At 42.8% G+C, this 12995-nt stretch overlaps 1 protein-coding gene across 1 annotated transcript in view; it reads right to left on the bottom strand.

Annotated features, from left to right (window-relative positions):
• LOC117551614 (neural-cadherin-like) overlaps nt 1-12995 on the bottom strand; it is a 508256-nt gene that overhangs the window by 18127 nt on the left and 477134 nt on the right. Inside the window, exon 36 of the mRNA XM_034224543.1 lies at nt 3113-3267. Coding sequence (XP_034080434.1) covers nt 3113-3267 — 155 coding nt within the window. The remainder of the gene's footprint in view (nt 1-3112; nt 3268-12995) is intronic.

Raw genomic sequence — 12995 nt, 5'->3', positions numbered from 1 at the left:
TGTGTCCTAATCACCAACTTGCACCACACTTGCACTACATACACCAAAACACACTACACACAAGGTGTCACGAGCGAGTGCCAGCTGAGCGGTTCCATATGCCCTCTGGTTCCTCGTTTGTGTTACCGGTGTGCGGAGTCTGACTGTCCGTGTCACAAAATCGACCGAAGGAATACACACACACACCCCATGGAGCATTCCCACATCGTGATGACGGCTCGCCTGGGAAAACGACGACGCAACAGTGAGCAATACTACCGGAGAGCCTGGACAATCATAAAATGGTTCCTCTGCATATTTGCCATGATAGTTGTGTTAGGACTAGTCCTATATTTTATGTATCCATGGTCAGCACAAAGCATGTCAGCCGAAATCGAGATATCTAAGAGGTACATGGGGAGAGCAGGGCGAACACACGGGCAGAGGGGCTGGTCAAGACAGGGATTGGTAACATTACTCTAAGGGATGGGGAAGATAGCACAGTGCAGTTACGATGTTTACAATATCTCGTATTGCATATTCGGTGCCCCTGGAAGAATCCTTTCTAACGTAGCATTCCCTGCTCTATCAAGTTCTGGCTCCCCTCTGGATAGGTACATGCACTCTAGTAGATTTGAATCCAGCAGTCACGGTCCTCACGTCCTTAATGCACACGACACATCATTACCCAGAGTTCAAACACCCCGACCACCACAAGGTAAAAAGAGAGCTGACGTCCACTGGAGCTAAATTATTTGGTGGCTTGTTTCCATGGTGGGGTACAGTAAACAATGCCCATAACATAGATACCTTAGATGTTCGACTAGAGAACCTCACTTACGAGACGACGCAAGGCTTCCAGGCATTGCCCCCATTTATAATAGCCTCTAGGAATATGCTCATGCAGCACCAATTTGCTCTTGACCTTTTGTTCGCATCAAAGGGTGGCCTGTGTCATGTGATCGGTGACTCCTGTTGCACTTACATTCCCGACGCCACCAAGAACATCACTGACACCGTGCTGCATCTTAACAACTTGTTAGCCGACATGAAAGTGGATGACATATCCAACGCAGGCGGCTGGGACTGGTGGTCCTGGTTTACATCGGGGGGGGGGGGGGGGGGGGGGGGTGGCAAGGCTGGCTAGGATAGTTACACCCCTGATAATCATTTTCGGCCTATTAATTTTATACCTGTTTGATTATCCCAATACTGAAGAAAGGCTTTTCCAGCCTGGTATCCTTAGCTTTCGTTCAGTATACTGCTATTCCATTACACGACAATCCTTTGCGCCACAGTGAGATAGACCAGCTAGAATCAGAAGTCTGATTCTGACACTACAATATAATCAATATAATCATGTGAATCGAGTGTACTCTCCTCTTATGCTTACATTATATTGGAGTCTGTCCTCCACAAAAACAGCCAGTTTTTCTATGATATATTTGTGATGTGTTTACTTAAACCAGTGATGGAGTGTATTCATTGATGTGTTATATCAGTCTATCCTGTCATTTGTTTTTTTTATTGATCAAGTATGATCAAAAGGGGGGAATGTAGTGGACATTTTATTATATCCTGATATGTTTTAACCAAATGCTTCTCATTTGGTTAGATGTGCTGTTTTCCTCTATCTATCCTACTTCAAGGCCACAGAGCTGTTTTGGCTACTGGGTTGAGACTACCTTCCCACCCTTTCCTCAATATAAGCTTGAAAACTATATTGAACTGCGCACACTCGCGCAGACATATTTTATACTCTGTGAGACCTGTGTCTATATATATATATATATTTGATTGTATCTGATGTTTGTTTGAGTCATCGAATAAACATCACCAGAAAGACAACTGTCTGATTCACCATTTATTTGATTTGATCACTTTGACTTGTACTCTACAGTATTGTGGTTTTTAGATTTCCATAACAGTTCCCAGAAACTTCTCGCGAGCACATAAGAATTCTGAGTGACAGGATACTCTGGTGGTCATTCGGGACTCATAGAGTACAGCCGTAACTATGGTTCTATTTCGTCCCTACTGACCGCCAGAGGCGGTGTTTTAGCACTGGATGACGTCTTATACCAACCATGTCATGAAGAATCCAAGCCCTTGCTCACTACTGGAAGCAGCGGAGCTCGGCAAAAGGACCACGCCCAAAGGATGGGGAGTGGCATTAACCCGATAAAACCTGGAGAATGCCAGAAGACGCCCACGACGCCGCGGCGCAGATGGTCTCCAGGGGCACCCCTCTCAGGGCAGCCCAAGATGTTGAGATGCTCCTTGTAGAGTGGCATCTCAGCCCTGATGGCAGTGGGGCGGCCACTGGCCCCGTAGGCATGTGAGATGGTATCGACAACCCAGTGGGGCAGCCACTGTTTAGAGGGCACAAACTCTTTCAGTGCCGCCATGGCAAACGAAGAGCTGCTCCGACTGCCGTAACAGGCAGTAGCATCGATATACGCCCATAGGGCACCCACAGGGCACAGCAACTCCGACGTGCCATTCTCCTGAATGTCAAAGCGTGCCAGCTGGACAGGCTGATTGAAGTGGGTTTGTGGAAGCACCTTGGCAGGAACACCACATTTGCCCAAAGAGCAACACCTGAATGTAGCCACGGTACTCTCGCACAGCGAGAAGATGAAAGGAACAGATCCTCTGATGACACCGGCAGATATAGCCGTCACGTGACGTGGGTCACAGGTGACTTGTTATTGGTACTCGAGCTGCGCATGCGCGCGATGGACATATCCAGTGCTAAAGCACCGCCTCTGGCGGTCAGTAGGGACGAAATAGAACCTCGATCAGAGCTGCCGTCCTTTTAAGTTACGTTGCTCTCGCCGCAATTCCAGCCGTTGGGACCAAGTGGAACGGACCACTTGTCCGTTTTTCTTAGCGGAAGCAATATGATCATTTTTAAGTAAAAAAAAAAATGTTGAATCAATATTGTGAGTCAAGCCGGTTAATTTAGGGAGGCTGATCACCCTGCCTATGTTTATTTTCATGAATGACCGCCCCGCTGCATATTATCCCTTACATAATGAATAAATCAAATTAACATTGAATGATTACAGTGTGTCTATACTTCCAAGAGGCATCTTTAACTTATTTGAAACTGTGTGTGTGGATGATGTACCTGGTCCTCCTCCCCGCCTCCCTCCTCATCATAGTTGAGGACGTTCTCCCGGATGTCCTCCCAGCCGTCGTGGTGGGCGGAGACGTGGTACACGCCCTCCTTCAGCCCCTTGTAGCTCCTCCAGCGCGTGTACAGGAAGATGCCCAGCAGCAGCACTGCAGACACACAGATGAAGAGGTTCATCAGTGCGGGCATTATAATTGACAATTTCAATGATTACGATCCTTCAGCCGATCTCTGCGGCCCCAGAGAGAGTGGCTGCCTGATGGAGTCGGCCTTGAGCATCATTTGACCAAAATGTGATGTGAAATGTGATGAGTTGTGGGGGATAATGATGCTCTGGGGTTCAAGATAGCAATATTCATCCTATTTTATTTACTTGTGGAAGAGAGATGTAAAAGATTATAGGGCTAGCTAACATTTTGTATTAATGCACCATGGGAAGTGTTCCACCTGAGCCAGAGTTTTTGACAGCTGAATTGGCTAAAGTGAACAAATTGTGGAAATGACTTTAAACTGGAATACGCAAAATTAGGCTTTTAGAGGAAAACCTCAGTCCTCACTTTAAGGGCGTCAAACAATAACGACCCACACAACCCGCTTTGGTTTAGAGAAGGCGCGAAGCAAGACATTTAAACCCTCAACTCGCTAACTCAGTTTACTGAAGCAATCAAATCATTTGTGTCATTTCTTCATAGACTTCCATAGAAGAGGAACTACTTTTTTCAACCTGTGGAGTCACCCAATGTTTGCCTAAAGAGAGAATGCAGGTTCAAGGCACTTCCGCATTGTCTTGTCTGGTTTTGAACTAACTTGAATGTAAACCCATTTGAGTAATTACAAGACTTTCAGAGCCACAAAAGTAGTTTAAAGAGCGAAATAGTCATGTTCCTACATCAGTGACTTTCAAATCCTTTTTAGCCCAAACTAAATCCTTTTTGTATACCTAACAAGTCCTTTTATTGCCTAAACTCCTAACCTACATTTTACGTAAGCTACTTGTTAAACCAAAGTTATATCATGACAAAATACATTTTAGTCTAAATGGGACAATACAGTAAAATAAACATCTTTGAGGAAGACTTAAAACTGGTGATTGAGACCATCAACTTATTAGGATAAAGTTTACGGAAGCAATAAACAAAAATAAAAGTAGGGCCATTTTTTTCATAGACTACAAGAAGGACTACTTTTTGCAACCAGTGGAGTTGCCCCTGCTGCCGGTTAGAGATAATGCACGGTTAAAGCTCTTGGATTTGCTTCTCTTTAAGAACAGGAGGTTGTTTCTAATCTAATCTAATCTAATTTGAAGATTTTAAGCTACAAAGAACATTGTGATTCCTTTCAAGTTTCTGGCTACAGAACAACTTTCTTCTAATTCAAAAAGAAGGCAGTAAGAGCTTTATTTTCTTGCATAATATTCTTTAAAATGCTTAGTGTGTCTTGTGTAAATGATCTCAGAGGAGTTCATGCAGTATAACAAGCTTCATTTATTTTTAGAATAGAACTTCCTTGACAAATTGACAGACCTCAAGTCCCAACTGAATCATGAAATTAACCAACATTTTTCAAATGTTTACTCACAACTCATGGCATGGCAACCACCAAGTGATTTACAATGTTAGAGCTGAGGAGCAAACAGATATCATTTTGTTGGACTTTGTTTGAATTTTCTAATTTGACTATGAGCATCTATCCCAGTAACATGTCCTCACACACGCACGCACGCACGCACGCACGCACGCACGCACGCACGCCACATAACAGCATTTAGATCATTTGGGTCTCCCAGAATAACAGCAGTGATGGAACGGGTCTCAATGTTGAATTGAAATCATATCGGTTAAACGCTTCACTCGCAGTTCCTCTCCTATCATCATCAGCTAAATATAGAATGTATAGAATATATATATATATAGAATATATAACAATACATGAGCTCAACATGACTGACTGGACTGGCCAGTATCAGAATGACGATAAAAGATGAATACTCACGAGGCTACTTAAGATGGAGATTAAAGCGATTCTTCACATCCTCATTCCTTTACATTTGCCAATATCTCTATAGTTAAGGGTAATTATATCTGAGATCGCAGGACAGGCCTCGCAGGCATGGAACATCCTTTTAAATGATCTCCACTGTCAGGCAGCACTGCCTGACAGTGTTTGGTCGTAAATTACATCCAGAGATTCAAAAAATGCTAACGATGCCCTGGCTAAGGGATTCACATAATTATCTATATTAGAGCTACTAACGCTCCAATTAGAAAAGGACAGCTTTAAAATGTGCATTATTCACATTTACCATGAATATATAAGATTGCAGAAGGTGTTAACATTGATTGGAAATTCTATATTAGAGCAATGTACTGAAAGAGTGAATACTTTAAGTTACACTTTGAGGTGATTTAACTTAAGTGAAAAGCAGATTGTAGGTACATACTCACACACAGGCAGACACACACACACACAACCAATCAGTATGTCATTCCGACTCTGGCGTTGCCGTGACCTTTTCAGATGTCTAACACAGTGGTTCCCAAACTTGTTGTGCCCAAGGCACACCAAAGGACAAGTAAAAATCTCAAGGCACACCTATTGTGCAAAATAGCCCTTATAACACGTGTTATCACTCATATCATGTAAAGTATCTGTAAATGTGCATAATTATTTACTAATGCCAAATAAAATGTGACAAAGACAACTATATTACGAAATATTTCAGAAATTAATTTGAAACTTCAAATTAGGCTTCATCAAAGCAGCAACACACTCATTTAAACCAGACAGGTCACAACATTAAAAATGAGGCAAAGGAAACTCAGCAGAAATTCAGCATAGAGAACTGTCAATGCAAGGAAGCTGCATTGTCCATGGTCCTGAACTACAAATTATAAATTATAAATGTATTACTTAAAAAAAAGTAATATATTACACTACTTCGTTACTATCTACATAAGCCGAGCACGTACGAACTGCGCATGCGTGAGTGGCAATAACTTTCCTTACCAGCAGGCGGCGGTAGTGTGTATTTGTCATTCAAAACAGGCAACAACCGGAAGAAAAAATTAGAAAAAAATTACGCCACTAATTATTTTAACGCGATGTATATATATATGTATATGTATATATTTTTTCCTCGGCCGCCCCGTAGTTTCAGAGCGCATCGAGTTTAAAATACCATCTACAAGCTGATGCTGACAGCCCCGCTCCTGCCGCCCGCTTGTGGCAGACCACACTTCCACGCTCACCGGCAGGCCCCGACTGGCCATCTGGAGGACCGGGAGGGTGTGTGTATGTGTGGCCCGAGCGAGCGAGAGAGAGACCTTACGTGCATTGTTGTTGTTAGCATCTGGTGCTAGCTAGCTGCGCTAACGGATATAAGGAGATGTTTAAATGAAAACAGAGGAGCGACATTTCGCCACAACTGCGCCGAGCACTTGACTTTATGCAGGAAGCCAGACAGTGGGACATTGTACGAAAAGTCAGCACACTCAGCACGGATAGTGCGCAACATGATTGCAGCGTCCAGGCAGCTCCGGTTCGAGCATATGCCTTGAGTTACACATAGCTCCAACGCCCATACCACCGACGACATGTTTGTTTACTGTCCTGGCTTCACGGCCGCACACCATTTACGTCACAGCCAGGCATGAGTTAGGGAACGCTGGATTTGTGAAGAACTCCCCTCTTCCTAAACCACTAATACCACAGTACTGGCAAAACAGGAGGAGCCGAGTGAAAAACAAGCGCCCCTCATCCCAATCCACCCACACCGCAGTATTTTTTTCTTTTTTTTTACCCAAAAAATATATTGTATATTATCGGGGCTATTCATACTGGTATCGGGTTTATCGGGATGACGTCATAATTCCTAATATCGGGCCGATAATTATCGTGCATCCCTAATAATGACATAACTATGTAACACTCACGCTTCTATTGGATAGCGCTCCAACACATTGTACGTGATAGGCTAAGGGGCGGGACATCTCTAAGCAGTTGACCAATCACAACAGAGCCGGCCAGCTAACCAATCAGAGCAGACTGGGCTCTGGTTTCAGACAGAGGGTGAAAAGAGGTGCCGCAGCACAGGCAGTATGGAGAACAATAAAGAGCTTTGTGAACATTAAAGCATGGAGACATGTACTAGTAGAGACACTAAATACAAATAGGAATCTGAAGATGAGCACGATATGTCCTCCTACATGCATCAATAATTATAATAAAATAATTTAAAGTATGTGTGCCTTATGGCGATACTTTCACTTTTGCTCATTAAAGTATGACTTTTACATAGCATAGAGTATTTCTACACTGTCATATGGCTCGTTTTACTTGAGTAAATAATCGGAATACTTCTTCTACCTCTTCAATTAACTGATTTATTTTCGAATTCATATTTTTTGCTTTGAGAATGAAAGCTGCTGTTAATCCCATTAAAGAACAGCAGCAAGCACGTACTGCAGAGGATTTCAACTGCTACCTCTAAAAATACCACCACTGTTCAAATCCTATTAATCTGAAGTGAGACATCGGCGTGAAAAATCTGTCATCTTAAACACTTCAAACGCCTTTTAAACTCTCGCTGCTCATGCCGCTACTTCTCCATCAACCTCTGCTGTACCTTTCTAATCCTCCAGTCTCTCTCCTGCGCTACAACTGATACCCAGCAGCCGATCCATCATCAAGCAGGCCGACAGACGGCACTCAGACTCCACCGCAAATTGATAACACCCCATTAAACAGCCCCCCCTCTGACAACTCTGTAAGAGTAAAGTCACTCGGCCAGAAACCAGCTGCAAGAGGAAAAAATCTATATTCCTTTACTGTCAACTTGTCCCCCTCTCCACAACGACAGCTTCTGGCAGATGTAAAGATGAAATAGTTTCATAGGATACATTGTTTCATTTTTAGAGTGGCATTATGGTTTTTAAAGGAAGTGAGCAAGAAGGGGGAGGAAGAACAAGGAACTTCAGGGCCGACTGCTGTTTTGGCAGGAGCCGTATGTGGCTGGCTGCTGCTGAGAGACAGTGGTCTTGATGTTGGAGAGGCAGTAAATTGGCAAAAACAAGGTCATAGGTTCAGGCCCCTGCCTCTGCAGCAATGGTCCTCATTTACTGTGGGAGGGGGGGGGGGCCTTACTTCCCAAAGACAGAAACATCGTTAAGATGCTGGTCCAGCAGCCTACATTTCCAAAGCCAATGACAATATAGGGGTGCAGGAATGAGTCCTAAAACCCGTCAATGAGTTAGCATGTTACCACATTTACAGCACTTTTGGTTTTGTCGATATATAAAGAAATAATAAAACCGCCGCACAAGCACAGACTGTTAAGATGCAATGTGAATAGTAAGGTTTGTGGGAAGTAATGATTGCATGCGCAAATCAAGTCAGATTTATGGCAATTTGTTCATAGACCTCTAAACAAAAGGACTACTTTTTGCAACAAGTGGAGTTGCCCCCTGTTGGCCATTAGAAATGATGCAGGTTTAAACTCTTCCACATCTGCTTCACTTCCTGTTTCTGTCTTGAAGCCAACGTTTTTTTTAACTTGTTTTTGGATAGATGCCTAAAAAAGCTTTGTAGGTAATACAATGTTAGTAGCCATGCATGTGTGAATGTCTGAAGCTTCTAATGTGTCATAAAAACAGCGGTTACTAACAAGTGTCTAAAATAGGGGGAGCCTCCGTGTCCGCGAGACCATTTGGTACGGCCCTCAAGGTAATTTATAAACACACGCAAAACAATTAAACAAGCGAGTGCCTGTTTTTCCTGGCCAAGGTCAAGTTCTTTGAACACAACACAAGGCTAACGTGTCATCTCGTGGTATATGTCTCGTCTGCAGGGGTGCAGTTCTGACGGAGAGCACCACACCCCAATCAGACTGAGAGGCTCTGATAACCTCAGCTCAGTGAGGTAAAGGCACACCTTTTTATGATCATTATAGTTATACACAAATAAGAGAGTAAAGTAAACAGGTATAAAATACTATATGACAGTAAAAGGAAGTTGTTTTCATGTGTTAATAAACAAGAATACAGTTTAAAAGGGGAGTGATTTGTAAAATATGCATAAAGAAAAAGTAAATCTGCTTACAGTTCTGTTTCATAGATCTCCTAATGTTGCTCTCAAAGTGCACCAGATTGATGCTTTTAACTTCAACATTTGAAAATGTGGTGCATGCCCCCTGGACCCCCCTAGAGGAGGTGAGGTCCCCCCCACTTAAATCATGTCCACATGGATAGGAAACTAAATACATTTGCACACATCTTGTGTCCATATCTTTCTGTTTTGGTGGTCATGCCACACCGTGCACGTGAATGCATACGCGAGTCATGGTAAGATATCTGGATTAAGAGGTTGCTTTTTCTTTGCACAGCATGAAAGAAAGGCAAAATGAATGGGCTGTGATTTTAGTATTTTTAAGCAGAGGTTGAATTCAATAATGTGTACGGCCCTCGAAGGATGTTGTAAAAATTGAAATGGCCCTTGATAGGAAAAAGGTTCCCCACCCCTGGTCTAAAATAACCACTAACCCAGTGGTTCCCAACCGGGGGGGCGCAGCGCTATTGCAAAAGTGGAACAACTTAAAGTGGACCTATCATGCTATATTTGAAACATACATTGTCGGGCCATACCTATACAAAACATGTCTGTGAAGTTATTTGTTTAAAATACCAAACAGTTCACCCATTGTAGCCATGCCTCATACTGCTCAAACCCCTCTTTTGCAGCCCTGTTAGAGAAACGCGGATCTTGGGTCCTTAGCTTGAAAAAAGAAAAGAAGAGGAGGCGGAGCTAATGCCTGATCAGAATTCTACCGGAGATAAAGTTAAATTCTGCTGTGATAAAACGCCATCTTGTTTAAATCACATCAAAGATTATTTCTGAAACAGTATGGAGCTCAAATGTTTTTTCTCTTGCAGGTTTATCCCAACGTAAGTTTTTTTTAATGTCCTGCTCTCCATGTGCTCTACAGTACAGGTTAGCTCTGAGTGTTAGCGAGGCTCGCTAATGTAAACAAATATGAGATTACATCCAAAACACGTCAGGCATTGTTTCTGATAGCAACTTTCTGTGGGTCCGCCGACGTCAGTTCGGATGGAATCTGTATCCGCTCGTTGTACACCCGTTTTTAAAAGATTTGGGTACGGAGGAAAAGAGAGAGGGTTTTATTTTCTGACGCTGCTTGAGTTCCCCGACACACCGGGGACACATTTGTATGTATAAAAGACATCACAAAGTGCATTTTGCATGATAGTACATCTACTTAGTTACTACCACCACTGCAGGTATGTTATGTCTGCTAGCAGCCCATAATCCACACTATACACACAATAAATCAATGTTAATTCTGTTTCCAATTTGTTTAGTTTTTCCCTTAAAAAAGAACAAAAATAACCTATAATAAAAATACTGTTAAAGAACCGGATCGATAAGCAGCATTTGTAATTGTTTCAATTAGGCCTCATTATTTCACAGTGGCACAGGGTCATCTGCCAATACAAGCACTTTTGTTCATGTTCATCCATAATAAAATATAAAATTATAGTTGGATCTTTTTGTCTTGTTATTATTAACAGAGAAAATGTAATGTTTGTACAACTCTATACAATTAAAGGTGGGGTAGGTACGTTTGAGAAACTGGCTCGAGATACGGCCCGTCTGCACTACAGGCATCAAAAAATCTTGAAGCTGGGCGTGTCTGAGGCTTGGCGATTTCTCGCGCCCAAGGCGACCAACAACCAATCAGGAATCTCCCGCCCGCCCCCGGCATACAAAGCAATAGCAATGTTAAAACGAAGTAAACTGGATATAAAATCCCCAAACAGGCGAAAACCGACCAGTTTCACCCACTGTCTCTGCCTCCTCCCTCCATGCCTCGCTCCTCCGGTTTGTATCCCGGTAGATCAACAGAGACTGATCATACAGCACCGGGTGATTCACTACCGCTATAATGAATTTTCCCTCCATTTTTTTTTAATATGAGGAAATGACCTGCGTAGTCTCTCCCAGCATACACGTGGTTTGATTGGCTAGCGCTTGTACTGTCAGATTTGCATACGCGGGATTTGATTGGCTGATGCCAAGCATCGAGCCTCAAAAGTTGAACATTGTTCAACTTTTGATGCCGATAGATGCTCGTGATGCTTGCAAAGCCATGCCATGCTCCCCACAATGCAGTTCGGCGAAGTTTAAAAATCTTCTACGTCACCCCATTCAAATGAATGGGCGAAGCGTTGAAAGCATTTTTCGATGCCCGTAATTTAGACGGGCCGATACACTTTTTGTTATATTCCATGGAATGCTCTTAAAATCCAGATAGCAATGAATATCTGAAGTGCTTTGACAACAAATCCATAAAAAAATGTCACTGTGGAAGCCGTAGTACTGTAAAAAGCACGACCAATCATCTGAGCCGGCCCGGCTAAAGTAACTGGATGGCCTACCTGCCTGTCAGCCTTCCATCTGTGCACACACTTATCTCGTGCCCTCATTGGTCATGTGCGCGTTCGTGTGTGTTGGAGGAGGGACTCTGTAAGGAAGTGGCAGATTCTTTCCGGCTGTGTATTTTCAAATTCTAGCGCACTCGAGCTGGTTTCTTCAAAATTACCTACCCCACCTTTAATTCTACCAATCTCGGTGGGAACCGGAATAGGGCCTGACTGAAAAAGGTTGGGAACCACTGCACTAACCTATACCTTTTAACACATGTCTTTATATTGCATTTTTTATCATATTGAAGGGTTTGCTATCGCAGCTCTCACAAATACTTTTTGATAAATGAATATTAGTAAAGTGGATAAAAGAGTGTAAAAGACAACACTAATGTCATTTTATGTGTCCTCAGTATTCTTTGTATCTTGTTTCAGAGTTGGGTATTTTACTCCTTTTCATACTATGTACTGTAAATAATGTTCATACAGCAACTCACGTTCTGTATTAACATGTATTATTATTAATAAATCAACATTTACTGTATCTCTCCAGGTTGTTACTCTTTCATAGGGTAGCCACTCTCTTGCAGTGTGAATGGCTCACACTGCAAGAGAGTATAACGTCTGAATACACATACATTACTATGTGGACGTTCAAACAAGCAATACACTTCACATGGACTCTATTTTCCTTTCCTCACCTGGGTGTGAAACTATGTGATGTGAATAGAGGCAGGCGCAGTAATGTGATCTTGAGCTGCGGCGCTGAGGACGCTGTACTGCACGGGTCGATATCCTCTGAGCATCAGGGCTAGGGCCTATATGAGGGAGGAAATACAGCCTACAGATAAATATAAGGGGTCTGTTGCTGTTTGGCGGTGAGTTCATGTGTTTATGTGTTTACAGCTCATTCCAATCTGCAATGTGTGTGTGTTTGCGTGCTTGTGTGTGCCTGTGTGTGCGTGTAAAGATGTGGCTACTGTGAGATCCAATGGGAAGTGAGCAAGGAAGCTGGAGGTCAGGGCGTACAAGATAAATCTGCCCTGCTCAAAGGGCCTCCGTAGAGGGCAAACAGAGAAATGGAGACGTTGATTGTGTGTGTGTGTGTGTTAGAGAGCCTGAAAAGAGAGATGATGTGTTTACTGTTTACACTGCCTCCAAGGTCCGGTGGTGTCTTTGACCATCACTGCTGTTTTATCTTGAACTTTTTCACTCCTTCTCCTCAACTTACACTTCTGACTTTGAACCTCCCTCTGTCTTACCGCCAGTTTTGCATTTTAAAGGAATACTTCACCTGGAAAATGTCCATTTGTATATTAATTCCTATCCCCATGTCACCTTGAATTCTTGGAAGAAAACTTTTGACAAAACATACTTGTAAAAACGAGTTGACCCATGGCTGCACAAATAAGTTTTTATGTGGAAGTATTAGATAGTAA

The sequence above is a fragment of the Gymnodraco acuticeps genome, unplaced genomic scaffold (genome assembly GCF_902827175.1).
Source record: "Gymnodraco acuticeps unplaced genomic scaffold, fGymAcu1.1, whole genome shotgun sequence".
In the NCBI taxonomy this organism is placed as follows: Eukaryota; Metazoa; Chordata; class Actinopteri; order Perciformes; family Bathydraconidae; genus Gymnodraco; species Gymnodraco acuticeps.
Note: the sequence above shows the minus strand (reverse complement) of the source record. Positions and strands in the feature narration are given on the sequence as shown.